The following is a 20,263-nucleotide window of genomic DNA, read 5'->3' as shown; positions in this document are numbered from 1 at the left end:
GTCTACGGATTACAGAATGTCTAAATTCGAGCCCAATTAAGCTTTAAATAATTAAAACACATGACCACATTCGAAACCCATTTAAAACTCTCTTAGAATATAAATGAACGCAGAGTTAATGAAACGCATAGTTTTGTTATAGAAGGACACGTGTCGGCTTTTCAAAGCTCTACTTTATGACATGAACGCTGAGGTGGCTTCACCATGAGAGAGTAAACCCTACTTTATATATAAAGATCTCATGATTTTAATAGTCGGACGGATCTCTTTGCAAAAAGAGGCCGCACGCAATTTTCTTATTTTTCCCTCGTAAACACTATGATCCCTTCTTGGTTAGATCCACCGTCTTAAACATTTTTGGATCAGTTTAATGAATATGGAGCTTTGATGTCAAAAAACAAAAACAAAAAGACATAGTAGAAAGAATAACGCAAGTAACTACATAATATTGAGATATTAATAAAAGGCATAATCATAGTTGATACGTAATCATAGGGATTGTGATACTCTTTCCCTTTATAGATTATACGTCAAAATTTACGAGAATCTTCCAAACTTACTGCCTTAAACCTTCCGTTGCAATATCAATAAGTGTACGTTATTGGTAAGAAATCAGTTTATCGTATATGTGAAATTGTATATAAATACATGAAGAATGTGCTTGTTTAATAAGAATTACTATCAGAAATGGAGAAAATGGTGTTCAGGAAAGTTATGCTTCTTGCATTCTTGTTTTCACTTTCATGTGAGGCCATCTTCCAACTCTATATTAAATTTCATAGCATTTTTCCAAAGCGTTCTTTGTTTTTTTTTTTTGCATGATACCTGATGTCCAAATACGAGTTAGCTAGTTTTCCACGTTGTTATAGAAAACCTAAATGCATCATATTCGTGACTATTCAAACTCCTGTTGTGTGTTTATATATTAGGTGCATTGGAAGGAGAAGTAAGAGTTAACGGAGAAATGAGAGATGTAACGATACAACGAGGAGGTTCTTGTAACAACGACAATGTTTGTCATAATCATTGTCCAGGATGTGCTATCACACGGTGTGTTTTCAACCAATGTGTTTGTTCTCGGTGTAATCCTCCACAACAACAGTTACGCGATGTAATACAACGTGGAGGGTCTTGCAACAACGACAATGTGTGTCATAATCATTGCCCGCGGTGTGCTATCACACGGTGTATTTTTAACCAATGTGTTTGTTCTCAATGTAACCCTCCATATCAACATTTACGTATTAAATCTCATATGTAAACTTATTTCTAACATTTCTCCAAATCTGAGATGAAAAGATGGTATCAATAAAACTTTTTGCATAGTCTAGTCGTACTTTTGTAAAGTCTATATTACTATTGCAAGGATCGACAATCGCATATATAACTAGATATTTAATTCACTACTACCTGCCATTCTTTAAATAAAATTAGAATTTTATACAAATTAAAAGTTTGTTAACGTTTGGTCAGAAATGTTTTTATTCTGCTACAGTACTAAATACTAAACAATTTGTCATACCTCTACGAACCAATAGTAATTAAACAGTTCGGTATTTGTACTAATAGGTTGAACGGTACGTAAGAGAGAGAAACTGAGAGCAGAGGATTTCCGGCCGACGGTGAGGCTCTTCTAGCCACCGTCGGTCCGGTTGTGTGTTTCTAGTCTTTTTTTAGTTGTTTGTTTTTGTTTGGGGTTCTAGATCTCATCGGGTTTGGTTTCGGCGGCGCGCTTCTCTACGGTGGTCGTCCGACTTTGTTTTTGGGAAGTGGTGGCTTTTTCAGCACCTTCTTCGACGGCTTTTGTTTCCGGGAGGCGGTGGCTTCTTCAGCATCGCTATCGCCGGCTTCTGCTTCCGGGAGGCGGTGGCTTCCTCAGCATCGCTAGTGCCGGCTTTCTCCTCGGGTTTTCCCCCACTTCGATCTACGAATCTGAGCTTCATCTGATACTCTGCCTCTCGTTCTGAATCTGTTGCCGCATACATGTATGTCGGAGATGATGAATCGATTGTAAGCGTCTAATATCCTTTGATAACTTCGTAGATCCGTCTGGTTTTGAATCTTTGTATGCGTTTGTTGTATACGAGTTAGTTTGAAGGTTTGGTTGAATGGTTTCGTCCCGGATCCGACTCCGCCGTCGACGGTGAACCGTTGGGCTATCGTGTCGTTGTTTCTGGTACCAGAGGAAGAAGGGAGGCTTGCGCTTTCGCGTGGATTGAGCGGCGCCTCGCCTGCTAGAGTTTTGAGGGTGATGGGCTTTCGGCCCAATTGTTTAGCTTTGTTTCTGTCCTTTTGTTTTTGGGCTTCCTTAATTTGTACTGTTTGGGCTTCGTCCCTTTTGGATTTCGACCCTTTAATAAATTTCAGATGGAAAAAAAATTAAACAGTCAAATACTCTTAGTTAATGTTTTTAAAATTTACAGTTTACGAACATTAATTAATAGAATTGCATAAGAATACTCCATAGATGAAAACTAAAAAAATTAGATAATTTAAATAATTTACACAAACAAAAGCTTTGTGGCATGATTCAAAAATGGTCATTAATAGAAAAAGAAACACAAACAAGTTAAAACTAACAACTAACAACTATGTAAAGGTAATAAACATTATTTAAACTTGAGATAAAATAAAAATGCTTAAAATACTATAAATTTGTTGGTAATTTTCAAAAATACATTCAATCAAAATTACTTTAACATTTAGATTTAGGGTTTAGTGATTACTGTTTAGGGTTTAGTATTTAAAATGCGGAGTTGGGTTTATAAACTGTTATAAATGATTAAAAAACTAGTTTACTATTTTTCATCACAAAATTATGTATAAAAATAATTATCGTTTAAATATAAATTTGAAAAGAAGTATTAAACTTATGGTAAAATTAGGATTCACCCAAAATAAAACAATTTTTTAAGAACTTTAAAATCAAAATCTACTTATAATAAAACTTCAAATGCAATCGTCAAAACATAAATGTACATATATGACCAGATACCAAAAATATAATATAATATTAAAGAAAGTATTTGAGTTAATTATTAATATGATATATTTATTTATTTTATGTAATCATTAATATATTATAGTATTTTGGATACATATTCGGGATTAAACTCAGGTATGGAATAAAGTTATTTTTAGGATTTTGAAAATTTTGGGTTGTTTTGGTTATACATTCTGATTCGTGTTCAGTATGAGTAATACTCATAATCCAAAATAATGTAAAATATCATTCTATATTTATATTGAATTATTTGGTTTGAATTCGTTTTATCGGATCAGATTTTCGGGTTTGGTTTATATGCCCAAAACGAACACTTTTGTTTACGAAAAGATCATATATATGCCGCTAAGTATTCATTTGCATTTATTTAAATTGTATAGTAATTTATTGCTTTAATGAATGACGATTGTCAGTTTTTTTTGGATGAAATTTTAAATTTATTGATCATTTGGAAAAGGAATGTTTATGTACAACTAACGGAAATAAGAGTAAAAAAAAATCTTATCCATTATGCTACTCCATGTGGACACTGAACCAGAGCTGAAGTAACCCTGCTAGCCTTGGCTTTTCATAATATCTTGTAGATAAGATCCTCTGCCTGATTTTTTTGTCAATGATTCTGGAAAGGTGCTCCACTGGACGAGCTACCTGAGTATGTCGCCTCTCATTCCTTTCTCTCCAAATGTAGTAGATCGAGACATGGAAAACCAATCTTAGCAGAATCAATCTCAATCTATCATGAGATGTTGCAGATACTCGAGGCACGATCTCGTTCAAATCCGGAGAAAGAGTAGGCCGCACTAGAGTTCCAATCACTCGAAACCAGAGGGTGTAGTAGGTATAAGGGCAAGCAAAAAAACAAATGATTTTTTGATATTTTTCCTTTTCCACAAAAATGACACCTTGAGCAATCCCCATTGTCAGTTTACTTATATTCTAGTCTAAATTTATTAAAGCCTGTTGAAATTTAGTCAAATCTATACAATTAAATCAGAATCCCTTATATGATTCTGCCCTTGGTTTTCATTAGATATTACGAAATTTACCATTGCATTTATTTATAAGTATGTTTAATATATTAACAAACCAGTTTAATGAAAACATATACATGATATTGAAACTTGGACCTGCTAGTGTAGAAACATTAATGAACCTTTAATCAAACCATTGGACTAAGGGGGCTTCCACTAACAAAACAGTTTAATGAAAACATATACGTGATATTAACAAATGTAGATTCAGAAAACCTAGGCCATTAGTTGTAGGTCTTTTAGGTATGTAGTATATATGATATATTCAATCTCTTTATTTAAAAGATTATCAGATGACCAATTAAATTAATTTAATCTCTAATTAATCTTCTTATAAACATTTCCATAATGCAGTAAAAAAATTCACAATGAACATGTATATGTTTGTTAATTATATAAAATGTGTAATCAAATTTGGGTAGAATGGTTGGACAAAGTATATTAAATTCTATTGGTTCAAAAAATTATATTAAAATCTAGAGAGTTAATATAAATGAACGTCTAAGTCTAAGAAAGTTTTGTTATTTTAATTTCTTTTAGTAAAATTAGTACATTTCAGATAGTTAGTTTTTTAGATATTAATTTTAAAAAGTACCATATTTAAGTATATAATTGTGATTCAGATACTTTCAGATTACTCAAAATATTTTGACTCAAGCTATGTATGGTTCTATCTATTCAAATATTATTGTTTTAGACCATTCAAGTATTTTCCCAATGTGGTTCGGGTTTGGTGTACTTTACGGGTTTGATTCGGTTCTTCGAATACAAATATTTTGATTGATCCTAACCAAAACTTAACAAAATATTTTTAATTTTTTAATTTTTAATTTTTTTAATCAGAAACAATCTCACGCTTTGAAAGTGCGGGACAAAATCTAGGTTTATTATAAAATTCATTACTTTAATAAATGATGATTGTCTTTTCACATTCGTTACACACATAACACACCTAACGCTTGGCCACAACTTAAATCAAAATTATATTTTAATCAAAATATGTAACTATAGTAACACATTTTCAATTTGACTATGAATTTATGATATACATTATACATTAAAGTAATTTATTATTTTAAAGCAATGACGTTGGTTTTGTTTAGACATGGACATTTCAGATATCAGTTTGGTTTTATTCAGTTATTTTGAGTATCGTGTAATTCGAATAGAGGGTTAAAAGATCCATTATTACTTGATATATTTCTGATTTCGGTTCCGGTTTGATTATTTCAGGTAGTTCGAATAACTCGGATTAAAATCGGGTATTTTGAATAAAATATCAAATAATTACGATGATTTGAATAAAAATCTTGGACATTTCAGATTATCTTAGATATTTATGATAAAAATATCCGAATACTTTTCGGATACTTTTGGTAGTTTGGATACTTTATGATAATTTAGTTATCTTTAAATATTTTTGGACAGTTTTAATAGATTTTTAAATTATAATATATATTTAGTTATATTATATATATATAATTAAAAAAATTATCTATTGGGTTACCTGTTCGGTTCTCAGTTTGGTTATTTTGGACTCTGGAATATATGAACCATTTGGGTATTTGAAAATTTCAGTTTCGTTCCAGTTCTGAGTATTTCAGTTCGGTTCCGGTTTGGATATTCGATTTCAGTTTTTTGCTCAGGTCTAATTTTGTTTATAAGTTCTAATTTTTTATTTACTGGAAATTAGTCAATTTACTTTATTATTATTTATTAAAAACTTTTGTCATTTTCAGTAAGGTGTCACAAGGAGATACACTAGTAAATAATCTATTATTATAAAGAACTGTTTGCTCTCTCTTTCTTGCGCCACGTAGGATTTTACCTAGGAAAGTCATTGAACGAGAGGATGACACGTGTCCAGCACTTCTGAACGCACAGTTTCATTTAAGCGATCGTGGGCTTGGACAGCGTATTGGTGTGCTTGGGCTCCGAATTTGTGAGATTTACCCGGCCCGCTTAAGTTGAAGTCGGCTCTAACCCTAAGACTACTGAATCAAAGACTAGAAGTCCGACTCTCCTGATCGTGCGGCGGCCGAGACGGCGACCTCTGCGCTTCTTCTCACTACCTGAAATGGTCTAATTAATAGCTTCGTCATAAATCCCATCGATTCGCTTCCCGACGATGTGTGGGTTTGGTATAAATATATGTGAGATTCCTCCCCTTGAACTCATCTTCTCTTCTTATCTCTTATATCTCATACTGAATGATTAGGGGGAGTAGTTTGGCTCCATGCGGCGGTTGAGAGAACGGTGATTGAGAAGGTGGTGGAGGAGGGGTGTCACGTGGTGCGGTGGTGATCTGTGTTGTGGAGAAGCGAGGGATTGGTTTGAGGAGAGGGAAGGTGAGAGGTTGAGCGGAGTGAGATTGGATAGTCGGAAGAGAAGGGAGAGAGATGGTTGGTGGCGGAGATCTCGATGAGATGCAGCGGAGGAGAGACAAGCGTGAGGGATGGTTGTGGGAGAATGAAGCTGTGGTGGAGAGAGAGTGAAGTGCAAAGCTCTCCATCGCCGGGAGATTAGAGAGACGTGCAAAGTTTTTTAGTTTTTTTGGTCAGTGGATATGTGTTTGTTCTGTCGCCGAAGAGCTACGATGAATAGTGGATGTGAAGAAGATAATTAAATTATTAAACATAACCTAAAAAGTCTTCGATTCTTTCTTTTAACAAAATTAAATTATAATTTGGCTCAATACAACTCCAAGATTAACTTTTGAGTCCCTTTAAGAGTACAATAAACACAGCTGACATGTATTTAAGTAGTACTATATCTTTGTTAACAAACGTACGAAACTTTATGGTATTATGAATTTCTTATAAAAATTTGTCTGTGGATTTTATTTTTTTTATTTTTTTATTTTTTTTTGTCAGCAACAAACCAGACTCATATAGACTCTGTAAACCAAACTGGTAGCTCTGAATCAATATGGACTACAAACGAGGGTTGCCTTCTTGCACTACGTGCTAGACTATCCGCCCTTGAATTATGCGTCTTTGGTATATGAATGAGCTCTGAGCTGTGGAAACTTACTTTCAGGATCTTTATATCTTCCAGATAACTTGCAAATGCAGACCATTCTTCGGATTCAGAAACCATCTTCACCAACTGAGAACAATCCGTCGCAAAAGTGACAGTAAACTGTCTTAAGTTCCTCAAATATTCCATTGCCCAAATGAGCGCCTCTATCTCCGAATGAAGTGGTGATTGACTCACTCTAGTGTTCCTTGCTCCCATTAAACTATCAAAACCTTCCAGAGTGCTGCACCATCCTTGTCCTGAAAATCTATCATTTTCTTTCCAAGATCCATCCGTAAAGCACCACCGACCAGAGATAATTGGAACCGTCTCGTTCACTACCGATCGGGCCTGATCAGTTCTCTGTGCATGATTAATTTGCGCCTCGGCCCATAGAGCGGACTCTGTTTCAGCCAACTTAAGAGTATCTCGAGGGTCAATATCCAAATTGCTAAAAACCTTATTATTTTTCCCTTTCCATATATACCATAGAATCCATGCGAAATGGTGATCCTCCATTGCCGGAACCACCCTCCAAAATAAGTGGTCCATGTTTGCAAAAAGTGATTGAAGGGGAAAAATATACGGGTTAGATGGAATCCGTGAGAGAGCCCAGACCTGGATTGCTGGGGGACATTCAAAGAAGACATGATTTATGAATTTCTCAGGTGCTCCACACCGTACACATATAGTATCCCCTTGGATTCCTCTTGAACGTAGATTATTCTTTACCGCTATGCAGCCTGTTACTATTTGCCAAAGAAAATGTTTTAACTTAGGTGGGCATCGCACTTTCCGGCAGTGTGCTTTCAATAAAGAAATTGATGGACCAAACTCTGGAAGTGTCCTAACTTTATCTGGGTACACCCGCTCCACCTCATAACCTGATTTAACCGTATATCTTCCATTATGTGTGAAATGCCATCTGTCCCGATCTTCTATCCGAAACCGACTTAGAGGTATACTCTCAATTAACTGGACATCGTTCGGGTCCACCAAAGCCCTAAGAACCTGTGAGTTCCATGTTCTTGATGTTTCATCAATAAGTGAATCCACTGTAAGATTCGGGTAAAGATTGTGTTGATTTTTGTTTGCTGGTCTCGGGCGGATGGATGGGAGCCAAGGATCATTCCATACTGAGATAGAAGATCCTGATCTCACCCTTTTGATTAGTCATTTGCTAACCAGAGATCTAGCTGAGACAATACTACGCCAGCCATAAAATGACGAGTAAGATTTAATTGGTTCCAGGGGTGATGACGTCTGTGGATTTTATTTGTTAAGTTAAAAAATGTTTTTAAAATAGGCATTATGATAAATGATTGCATTAATTGTTTAATTGGAAAACGGAATTAAAGATGAGGCAACAAATATGTTATCAAAAATAAGTACGCTAATGTCTGCAATGGTTTGGACTTTGGATGACTTTCATGCATGGTTATTATCTTGGTTCAAATAAAACTTATGAACTTCTTGATTTTCTTATAATAGCAGTGGCAAATGCTTGCATGTGTGTTTCATGTCAATGATGAGATAATCTGAGTCGATTTAGTTTTAATTTATTTATTTTAATTCACAAGATTTTAAAATAAGTGATTTGGTTAAAAGATTTTTTCATTAAATGAATTTTAAAGTTCTATTAAAAACAATCTACATAAATCTGCTAGACCAAAAATTAACAAAACAAAAACTCCATTTAAATTTTTTTTTAGTAATTTATATTTTAATAATAAATGTAAATATACATATAATATTGAAATAAAGTAAAATGATAGAACTAAAAATAAATATAATAGAAAATCCTGGGCGTAGCCCGGGCCGACGCTAGTTTCGAATAAATATATGATTTAGAAAAAACAAATGAAAATTATTGTTACTTTGATTTCTCGTTATTAGTTACTTCTGTGTATAAAATTTAAGTCTAGCTTAAAATGTATAAATTTGAATGATACTCCAATTATTTTTATGAATAGTGTTACAATGATTGTTGTGTTTACACAATTTCCTATTTGAAATTTAAAATTGGATTTTTAAAAATAATTCAAAATTTAAGTTCTAATTCACTATGTTTGAAATGTGAGTATATATTAGTATGCTTAAATGATTGTTTTACGTATGTGAAAAGTAATGTCAAAGACGGAATAACTATAACCTTTCACATTTTTTTAATAACTAGAGTTTAACCCGTACATGTGTGCAGATTTTTTTTAATTTTATATATATACCTTTATTATTATCATAAAAAAATTAAATGTATTATTTACATTTTATTTTTAAATTATTATGTAACTTTTTAATCTTATTGTTTATGTTTCTTATTAAATTATTATTATACAGTGATTTATTTTATAGATTTTACATTTTTATGGATTGTTATGACTTTTTGGAATTTGGTACAATAAATTCATAATCTGAAATAATCAAATAAAGAATCTTCTTCTAAATATGTTTTTAAAGATATATAGCTGTAGATATAAATTTTTTAACATATATTAATATTTTATTTTTGTATAAAAATATTAAATAGTTTACAAATTTTAACTCGTTTAATGGTGAAAGATAATTTATTTAAATGAAAGTGTTTAAAAATAATAAAATAGATTAGTTTTTCATATATAGTTCATATGATATTTTTATTTTAATATAATATAGACTATAATTATAACATTTATTAAAAATAACTTAGAATTTTTATTTATAATAAATTTTTAATTAACATTAGTTTATAATAATATTATACTGTAATTACAAAATTAAATAATTCTTTATTTAATAAAAATATTTTAAATTTTTAGTAGGTTTTTGTTAGATTTTTTTTTCAACAGGTTTTGTTATAACTAAGAATAAAATTCAGATTTATATTTAAACCTTATTTAATATTAATATCCTTATTTATTCATATTTTCTAGAAATGTTATATATTTAATTGGTTAATCTAAATAATCAAATATGTCATATTATGCAATTAATTAAATGGTTCTACTATGACATGTCAATAGTAGATAAAATGTGTCTCTATTTTAATATAATAGATATAAAAGTTTTTACAAATAAAAACAAAAATCTTGACCAAAATTAAATCAAGTTGGAATGGATACAAATCTTGACATTCATTATTTAAGATTTGTTTTGACATCATATTATTTAAGATTATTAAGTTGGAATGGATGAAAGATAGATCATTCAGTGGAATGGAGTTATACTGTTACTAACAATTTAATATTGTTGCCTAAGACTATAAATTGAATAGATAGATGTGTATATATAGGTGTGTGTGTGACATTAGAATGAAAGCATAAAAATAGAAATCATTAAAAAGGAGAACATGGTGTCTAGGAAAGTGCTCCTTCTAGGCCTTTTGATGTGTCTTTCATGTGAGCTAAATCTTTTAAACTTTTAACTTTTATCACATTTTCATAATATTCTTGAAAGTTTTACATGATAATCATTTATGCCCAACACTTTATTATTATTTTGTTACTCTAATAATTCAGAATCTCTTATCACATCAGGGTTGTGGGTAGCTAAAGCATTGGAAGGAGATGCAAAATTTAGGGACGACGTGACAGATGTACCGATACAAACACAACGTGGAGGATCTTGCGACAATGATGGCGTTTGTCAAGCTTTTTGTCCAGGCTGTGCAGTAACAAGATGTATCTTCAAACAATGTGTTTGCGAGCAATGTATCCCTCCGAAACCAAAGTTACGTGTTAGAAGAGATGCAACGACGGAAGATGGAGGACAGACTTGCGACGACGACAACACTTGCATTAAGAACTGACCCCGCTGTGCTTTTGTTCAATGTATCGACCGAAAATGTTTTTTTTTTTTGCTAAAAGACCGAAAATGTTTTTGCATTAAGTGTTCCTCTCATTCACTACCAAATTTACTTGCTTAAATCATATTCGTAACTTCTCTATACTGAATAAAATATATATTTATATTTTTCGGTTTGGCTTGTGTTGGATTCGGTTTTGAGTTCAATTTGGTTTGTATTTAGGTCATTTCAGCCTTTTTAATTTCTTTCTAATTCAGTAAAACCAATTTATAAATCACAAAAAAAAATATTTATTTCATCACGAAAGTCATTAAATTCTCCATTTTAATAGTAAAAACAAATGTCAAAAATAAACACATTGTAATCTAAAAAATTTAAATCATCATTCTGAAACCTGATATGATATCATGTTTAGTTTTTCAATTTTGTAATTTCCTATGCATTATTTGAAAAGTTATTTTGACATATATTTTATGTACAATCACTTTCACTAAATAAATGTGACATAGCATACTAGAAAAGATAACATGACTTATAGTTAAATATGACAAGGACAATTACATTTAATACTTATTTATATTTTTGATAGTTGGTTTAGAATATAGTAGTAAATTATACATCGTCATTAAAGTAAATCTATTCAAATATGACATTAAATTATAATAATAGAAATATAATAATATTTTACAAATTTCAAAGTATTATTTATTTCTATTTTATAATTATACAATTTTACTAATTAAAAAAGATTTCAATTATTCTTACAATTCTTTTAAAAAATTATATAATTTTATTTGTAATATTATTACTTTTTATATATATATTTACAAATTTTAGAATTACTATTTGGTTTTGCTTTTTGATAATTTATACAACTTTTATATCTGATTTTTTATTCATTTAAACAAGTTGATTTAATATATTTTCTCCAAAAATAGAAAAAATATATCTAAGATTATAATTTTAAATATATACATATATATTCTTAAATATAATTTCAAATAATAAAATTATTTATTTTATCTTAATTTTATGTTCAGTTAAATCAAAATTTGGATTAAAATATGGGTAAGAAAATAATAAAATTTAAAATAAAAATAAAATTTTATTTTATTTTGAATATAATTTAAATTTTAAAAAAATTATTACTATGCAGGAAAACACCTAGAAAAATCTTGTTTTCCACTGTTGGTTGTATTTTTTCTATTCATATATAAGTAAAATATAGAAATTGAATCTAATAGTTTTAAACCAATATCTATAAACCTAGTATAATATTTAGTTAGCCTAGTTAAATATGCAAAATTTAGATTTTCAGTTCGGTTTTAAACATCACCGAACCGAACCATTCAGTTAAATCGAGATATATATTTGGTTTAGTTTGGGTCAATTTTGGTTCGATTTAATTTTTTTGCCCACCCAAACTAAAACCCATACATAAGATTGGACCAATAGTAAGAATTAGCTTTGACATGACACTAGAGATTTCTAACACACGCAATATTAAATAGATCTTGAACAATGCTCATAAGTGCTGTAACAAAACAGAGTTTGAAACAATAACAAATCACCATTTTAAGACAGTTAAACACATAGACAACATCAACAACAATAATGAGATAAATACAGAGAAACAGTGATTTCTTGCAGAAGAAGGTAGAGACTGGGGAGGCCCAGCACCGTTAGGGCTCTGTTTTCCCCTAGAGGCAGTAGTATTTTCCTTGGAGCAAGCAAAGTTACAACGGCTAGGACGAACAATTCTGTACACACCCGAGCTTGTGAGCAAATGTATGTCCTTGTTATTGTCTTGTCCAAAAGAGTAGATGTAACCAAGTGCAGGTCCTGAGTTAGCTCCTCCTGGTGCCGCGGTGCACTTCACCGGTGAATCTTGGCTGCATTTAAATGGTATTTGAGAGTCAGTGAAGTTACCGCTACCTTCTGGTGATTCTATTGCTGCCCACATCGCGTTTGCATAAAGATCTGCATACAAGTACCTGAAACAAAACAAAAACGGTTGATGATTTAGGGTCAGGGTTTAAAATTATGTATTTTTGTTGTTTAGGGTTTAGTATTTTGACTTACGTTCCGTAAGAGCAAGGATCAATGTTGGAACGATAGAAGTAACCACCAATAATGGAAGCAGATCCTTCATGTTTGTTAACTTCGGAGTGGTTGTAACCAAGAATAGGAAAAGTCAGGTTAGAGATCTCAGAAACATTCTCTCCGAAAGGCGATAAAGGAGAGAAAACATAAGGTCCTTCATAGATTCTCCAGCCATAGTTTCCACCCATTGTTATGATATCAACTTCTTCATATGTATCCTGTTACATACTTTTTCTTTAACTCAGCAACCTTATCTTAAGAGTCTGATGCTTAAACAGCAAGAAAGAAACAAACCTTTCCGACATCTGCACACAAGAAGTACTCCGGTCTCTCAGAATCAAAGCTGCAACGCCACGGGTTTCGAAGCCCTAAAGCATAAATCTCACCTTGTTCATCTGCTGCATTGCCTTGGAAAGGGTTGCTCTTTGGGATAGAGTAGTTTCCCCATAAACCTAGCTCAGAGATTTCAGATACGCCTGCAGAGTCATATCACAGAAAGTAAGTACAAAGACACCAAACACAAACTCTCTAATACCAAACTGTTTCCGTCACTTAACTTGGCATAACATCAACATCAAGCCTCAAGATTTTGCCAAGCAATGACTTCTTGTTCTGTGCAAAGTTGTGAGTATCTGAAACTCCTCCTCCATCACCAGTCATGAGATACAAATACCCATCAGGTCCAAAGAGTATCTGACCACCGTGAGACGACGAATAAGGAAGTCCCATAGTGAAAATCCTCCTCACCTCAGAGGCCTTACCAGTCTTTGCCTACACAACAAGCAATCTTTGTTAGTTCCTTGGTCTGCAAGAAACTAATTTTTTGATTGAAACTACACAAAATCTTGGATTCTTTACCGTTGAAGGGCTTGAGGAAGTACCGTTTGCGGTATACTCAGCCACAACGGTCTGATAACGACAAGGCTGGTCACCATCGTCTTTAGGAAGCTTAGAAGCATCACAGTTTACATCAGAGTTACAAGCACAACGACCAGTGCAACCAGGAGACTTGACTTTATCACAGTTAAAAGACGCGAAGAACCTCCCGTTCTCTGCGAACTTCGGATGAAATGCCATTCCCATCATACCGAACTGCGTATCGAAACTAACTTGATCGGTTATGTCAACAAAAGGAGTTGACTCATCAAGTTCCATCGCTTCACCTGAGTCTTGATCCGGTATTGTACCTAACCATATCTTACCAGGTTGGTTAGAGAAGAAGGCTCGGTTTGAACCATCAGGATGAGCTACCATGTTGAGGTAAGACCCGGTTCCTATCTTCTCAACACATATCCCTTGAGGTGGCTTTATATCAGTTTCTTGGTTAACCGGTCCACCATTGAAGCATTTGGTTGTGTTGTTGTTGTTGGTTTTCTCTGGTCCACCAAAGGCGGTACAGAACTCGGTTTGGGATTTCCAGAGATCGGTTAACGTTGAGGGGGTTGAAGGGGAAGTAGCACCGCCTAGTAGAGTGGGACTAAAGGGAGAAGAGACGATGGAGATGTTCTGACATGTGTCCCATAGCTTTGAGCATAAGTCTTGTGAAGTTGAGTTGCATAGAATTGGAATTGGAGAAGTTTCATTACCAAACAGTTGTCCAGAGAATTGGTCACATTTCTGATGAATATACTCATGAGATTCAGAATCAAAACAAATCAAACTATTGCAAGATTTGAAACAGAGAATCTTGAATTCAAGAAAATGGGTAAGTGAAAAGATCTGTACTTACCGCACAGAGAATGGATTTGAGAAGGGAAGAACAGTTTGAGTCAGAGATGTTCATGGAGTTGAAGCGATTCTGTAGTTCAAGATCATCTTTGGAGTTGCAGCAAGTTTTTCCTGAGTAGGAATCGCAGAACTCAAGTGTCTGGTTGGTGCTGACTTGAGTCTCTGACCAAAAAAGAGACAAAAACTCAAAACGACATGAACACAACAACAATTGAACTCAAAACGACACGAGACTTACTTGAATCTGAGCAAAGAGGATGAGAAGTTGTTGAAGAGAGTAGAAGCAGAAGAAAGATAGTGATGGCTTGATTTATTTTTGCCATCTTAGAGCTATGCAACAACACAAACTTGTCTTTGTTTCTCTCACAGTCACAGGAGATTCAAGGCTATATATATATATATACATGTGTCATGTGTGTGTGTATATTTGGTTAAGGAGGTAGGAACGTAGTGGTAGTCTTAAATACGAAATAGACGTTGAATAATTTGTCCATAATAATAAAGAACTCTTAAAGAGAGAAAGTAAATTAAATTCATGGATAGGGTGAGGACGGTTACGCTAATTTGTCTATCTCAAATAAATCCGTGACAGTCTATCTCAAATATTATACATTTTTTGTATCAGTTTGTCAACCCTGTTCTTGAAGTTTGATTTGGCAAAAAATGTACAACTCAGAAAATAAACATAACATTTTTCATATTTTATTATTATATTATCTATGTTTCGTTTAATCTTATGAAATCAATAATTTAATTTTCTATTTCTATTTTTATCTTAATACCATAACTAAGTTTATATAAGTATTTACTTCGACGGAAAAAACTTCGACTACATCTAACCAATAACACAAGTTTTTAACAGTTTAAGTAATTAACCTTATATAAACATAATCAATTTATTCCAATACATCATTGTATAACATGTAATATATCATACAATAACTTTTACTTTCTAAATATCTATAGACTCAAGATTACAGACTCTATTCACTCCACGCGGGTCATCACCTGGTAGTTATTAATGGACAATACGATGATTTAGTTTCTGACAAATTATTGATTAATCATTTACAGTGTTTGATATTGAAAGAATTACAGTTTTATGTTTTATTAACACAATAGGTCAGTTTGTTCTACCAAGACACTTTTCTCTCACTTCTTCCATGATTCCTAACTAAATCAGTTACTCACTAGTTAAATCATAACCAGTTTCGCTTTTTTACTCTTCTTCTTTCTCTTATCTTATTTTCTAATAAATTGATCTAAAAAAATAAATTTCACTTTCTTCTTTCTCGTATCTTATTTTCTTATATCTCAATTTTTTTCCAACTTTTTTTTTGATTTATACATCATAAGCACTCCTCCACGATTGAAAATTGAAACCTTAATCATCTTTGTCTTCATCTGTGAACAACCGCTATTTCTTCTCCAACGAGAGTTTCATTGTCGGCAACCTCAAACCACGAGCTCTATTACAACATAGCTCTACCGCCGCTGTGGTCGTCAAGCTCGGGCCTAGAGTTGTGGCCGCTAGATTCGTCGTTACTTTAGTCGCATATTGAAGAAAAAGCTTCACTGGTACAACAATGGTGAACTTTTGATTATTTGCACATCTGGTCCTTCAACTCTTGTTTATTCTCCAATTTATTTTAAACTTTTTTTTGTTCAAGTTTGTTCACGAATTTGTCTCAAAACTTTTAATTGTGCAATCCAAACCAAACGAATATTCAGATTTTGAAACATTGGTTCCTGCCATTTTGTTTTATTTTCATTTATACCTCAGATGTTTAATTTGCAAATATCATTGAAGCAAACCAAATTTCAAAAGAAATTCAATGGTTTTGGACAGTATATTATGGATGACTAGTATAAATGATCTAAATGTAGTACCAAATTTTCATTTTTATCATATGTGATAACTTGAGAAATTTAAAAATGTATACATGTGATTTTTCTTTATTTTTGAGCAACTGACTAAAACTTATTAAAAGCATCATCACAACTTGAGAAATGTACAAATAAATCAATGTACATATTTTTTTTGTAAATAAGTGCAACTCTAGGTTGGAAGGCCTACATGTTTAATGTTCATGTACATAAAAATAGTGAAATTATCTGATATTCATATATTATTGTACAAGCTAATCAGTGTACATATAAATTAATGTACATGTGGATAATGAAATATTTGTGTACATGGTATAGTGTACACATCAAATGACTAATAAAATTTTAGCTTTATTTCTTATGTACACTCCGTAAAACCTTAGCAGTATGTTTATAAAGTTATATATTCATAGTGAATTTGTACATCATATTTGTGTACACGAGTACAATGGCTGAAATGTGTACACAATGTCATAGTGCATTTGTGGATTTCATATTCATAGTGCATTTGTGAAATGCGTACACAATTACAATAGGTTTCACATTCATGTGTACACAATGTCATAGTGCATTTGTGAAATGTGTATACAATGTCATATTAATAGTGCATTTGTACATTAAAAAAAACTCTAATTATTGATGTATGGAACATTAGGCAACAAAAAGAGGAGAAAATCCTTATGTACATTGTTTAAACACTGTCTCTAATGTGTTAAGAACTCTAATGTTGTAGGTTTTTTATCTAAATAACTAAGCCTCCGCGACTTCATGAACTCACATAATGTTAACACAATGTACATGTGAACTTTTTCCTTCTTTCCATGTACACGCAGGGTCGGGCATCCTTGAAATCTGACTGCACCCAAATATCATCCTTCACACCTCGTTTAAGAGTTTCTGATTAGTGTGCGTGTTTTCATACTAGCTTCATGGTAGGTCTTAGCTTGATTAATTTATGGTTGTTTTACATATTTACAGTTGTACACTGTCATATTTCTCGTACACATGTACGCTATTATACTTTATCGTACACACACACAGTGAAGATGAATTGAATTTTGACAGGTGTACATATAAATTGTTGTACATATGGATAATAAACTGTGTGTACATAATGTCATGTACAAAATGTCATGTATATATGACTATATACATATATCAAAACAACAATGTACACAATAGATGACTCATACTTTAATGTTATGATTTTAATGATATTTAGTATTTATTGATATTTAGCATCTCATTTAGCTTATTTTTATCATTTAAAGATGTATTCATATATATAGCTTATTTTTTATCATTTAAAAGATGTTTATTTGCAAGTTAGAGCAAATAAAAGATGTTTATAGAAACATATGGGGCATAAACAAAATAAAACAATACGACAGGGACTAATGATGCAAAAAAAAACGAAATATTTGCTTGGTCTATATTGCACATTTTAAAGTATCGAGGCAAATTCGTGAAGAAACTTAAACTGATTAAAAGTTTCAGACAAATTGGAGAATAAGAAAGAATGGGAGGACCATAGTTGCAAATAATCAAAAATTGTCCATTGTTACTCCTATCAAGCTTTCTCTTTGATCTGCAACTGAAGCCATGACGATTCCAACGACCATAACTCCTATCACGCGCATGAAGTTCACAGCGAGAAGGAGACGACTTGACTTTGAAGCGGATTACGGTAGAGCTCTGTTGGAATTTTGGTCACAGTTTGAGGTCACAGACAACAGAGCTCTCCGGCTGCTCCATCACGTTTTCTCTCCGGAGTCTCTGGTGCTCCGCGATTGAAACCATGGTGATTATGGCGGCGATACTCTGGAACAAAACTCGCGCTTTTAGGTCCGGCACGTTTTTTTCCAGATGCTCCATCACTTCCATATAACATATTTGTTTCGGATGCCCGAGCCTACAAATCAAAATAAATTTAACAGTTACATATTAAAAAAAAAGTAGATCTTCTTTATTTAAGCTTTTGAAATTCAAACACAATAAAAAAGTGACTAAAAAACACAGAATAAAAAAATTGTAGAAGGTAACTAAATCAGTAACTAGATTTTCTTGTAGTTGGATGTTAGTATTGTAATTAGCCACTAAAAATTGTTTTAGTAGCACAAACTGCTTTATGGGTGTAATAAAAACTTGAAAACACCTAGACTGTTAATAACTCTTTGATATTTACATGCATCAGTCACATGGGAAAGCGAGCTATATGATTATATTAGACTATTAGTCGTGCTCATATGACACGATCTCACATACAGCCAAATAAAATTCTACTATTTACTAAAAGTTTTAAATAAGAATCGAATAAAATGTAAACTGTTATAAGATAAACTTTGAAATGATCCTCCACCCCTTTACCAACTCAAGCACTATGATCATCTACTCATCAAGCACTATGATCATCTACTCATCAAGCACTATGATCACCCACTCATTTACCAAATCAAGCACCATCTTTGATATTTTATGCATTGTTGTTCACTATAAATACCATCACTCATCTCACTCTTTTGTACACCATAAACAAGAATAAGAGTTTATAAGAAAAGAACCATTACATCTTCTTCTTCTTACTTATAATAAACTCTCTCACTTATAGTAGTGTTATTTGCTTCCTACGGGTATTAAATTCTACTCTTATTTAAATTTCTCGATACTATAAATTATAAGTTATTTCATAACACGTTATCAGCACGATCACTCTGCGATTCGGTAAAATTTATTTGTATCATTTATACCCTGTTATAATGGTCGGTATACCGCATCTACTATTATTTATATCATGTTATAATGGCCGGAATACCGCCTATATTATTTACTAGTAATTTAATTTATTTATTGGTCGGCCGAACCGCCTTATATCCTGTTTATTATTTATTGGTCGACCGAGCCGCCTTATATCCTGTTTATTATTTATTGGTCGGCTGAGCCGCCTTATATTCTGTTTATTATTAATTGGTCGGCCGAGCCGCCGTATAATTTATTTATTATTCTGCATTGATCGGCTGAGCCGTCGCATGATTTGTTGTCATATAACATAAATATTTCATTGTCATAATTTCTCACTTTTATGAAATTTTATAGATTTGATTGACCGTTTAATACGATATTTTCAGACTAATTTTTGGTGCACTCGATTTAACCCAACGGTCACAAAGAAATTTTTTCAAAAATTTCCCCTTTCTCCAACGGTCATGAACAGTAATTTTCATCTATAAATACAACTCATTTTCACTTCATTTCATCATCCAAAACATTTCATCTTCTCTCAAAAATTTCAAATCGTTCTCCTTCGATTTTTCAAGAAAGATGATTCGTGCACTTTTGTTTTTATGTGCCATTTTTATTTGTGTTTCTATTTATGGTTTATTCGATGGAGAATTTACTCCGAGTGAATTTAAGATGATTATCGGTTTAATTTTATTTACATCGCTTCTCCTTGTAATTGCTTGTATGGTTAATGTAAACGGTTTTTAAATTATGAAGTTCTAATAAAATTATTATTTTTCATTTTACAAATGGCAAACGTCGAGAAACTCCAGTTCCCGGCTCTGAAAATAACCGGCGAAAATTATGTCAGATGGGTCACAAATGTGAAACCTTATCTTGTAATAATAATAAAAAAAAATATAACCGAAGCGATAAAAGTCGGTAACAAATCGCCACCCGAGCATATAGCCGAAGCGATAATCTTCTTGAAGA

General features: G+C 32.4%; 1 protein-coding gene and 2 long non-coding RNA genes across 3 annotated transcripts; 2 read left to right on the top strand and 1 right to left on the bottom strand.

Annotated features, from left to right (window-relative positions):
• Positions 1–146: 146 nt before the first annotated feature.
• On the top strand, positions 147–1,273 carry LOC111204116. The gene is made up of 2 exons (XR_007320972.1): positions 147–745; positions 930–1,273. It is a non-coding gene; the product is annotated as an uncharacterized LOC111204116 (long non-coding RNA).
• Positions 1,274–9,895: 8,622 nt separating this feature from the next.
• On the top strand, positions 9,896–10,917 carry LOC125583963. Its single transcript, XR_007320971.1, has 2 exons — positions 9,896–10,427; positions 10,566–10,917. It is a non-coding gene; the product is annotated as an uncharacterized LOC125583963 (long non-coding RNA).
• Positions 10,918–12,337: 1,420 nt separating this feature from the next.
• LOC106424907 (HIPL2 protein) lies at positions 12,338–15,137 on the bottom strand. The gene is made up of 7 exons (XM_013865653.3): positions 14,904–15,137; positions 14,667–14,827; positions 13,796–14,554; positions 13,495–13,708; positions 13,232–13,413; positions 12,917–13,155; positions 12,338–12,828 (listed from the first exon to the last, which is right to left on the bottom strand). Exons 1-7 carry the CDS (start codon positions 14,986–14,988, stop codon positions 12,402–12,404), a joined length of 2,067 nt encoding a protein of 688 aa, XP_013721107.2. The 5' UTR covers positions 14,989–15,137; the 3' UTR covers positions 12,338–12,401.
• Positions 15,138–20,263: the final 5,126 nt, after the last annotated feature.

This window comes from Brassica napus, chromosome C3 (genome assembly GCF_020379485.1).
Source record: "Brassica napus cultivar Da-Ae chromosome C3, Da-Ae, whole genome shotgun sequence".
Classification (NCBI taxonomy): domain Eukaryota; kingdom Viridiplantae; phylum Streptophyta; class Magnoliopsida; order Brassicales; family Brassicaceae; genus Brassica; species Brassica napus.
Note: the sequence above shows the minus strand (reverse complement) of the source record. Positions and strands in the feature narration are given on the sequence as shown.

Coding starts and splice junctions, on each gene's coding strand:
- LOC106424907 (XM_013865653.3), bottom strand. CDS start 14,988: ATGGCAAAAATAAATCAAGCCATCACTATCTTTCTTCTGCTTCTACTC. Junction 14,555..14,666: donor TCAAATCCATTCTCTGTGCG/GTAAGTACAGAT, acceptor TATATTCATCAG/AAATGTGACCAATTCTCTGG. Junction 12,829..12,916: donor GATCCTTGCTCTTACGGAAC/GTAAGTCAAAAT, acceptor GTTTTGTTTCAG/GTACTTGTATGCAGATCTTT.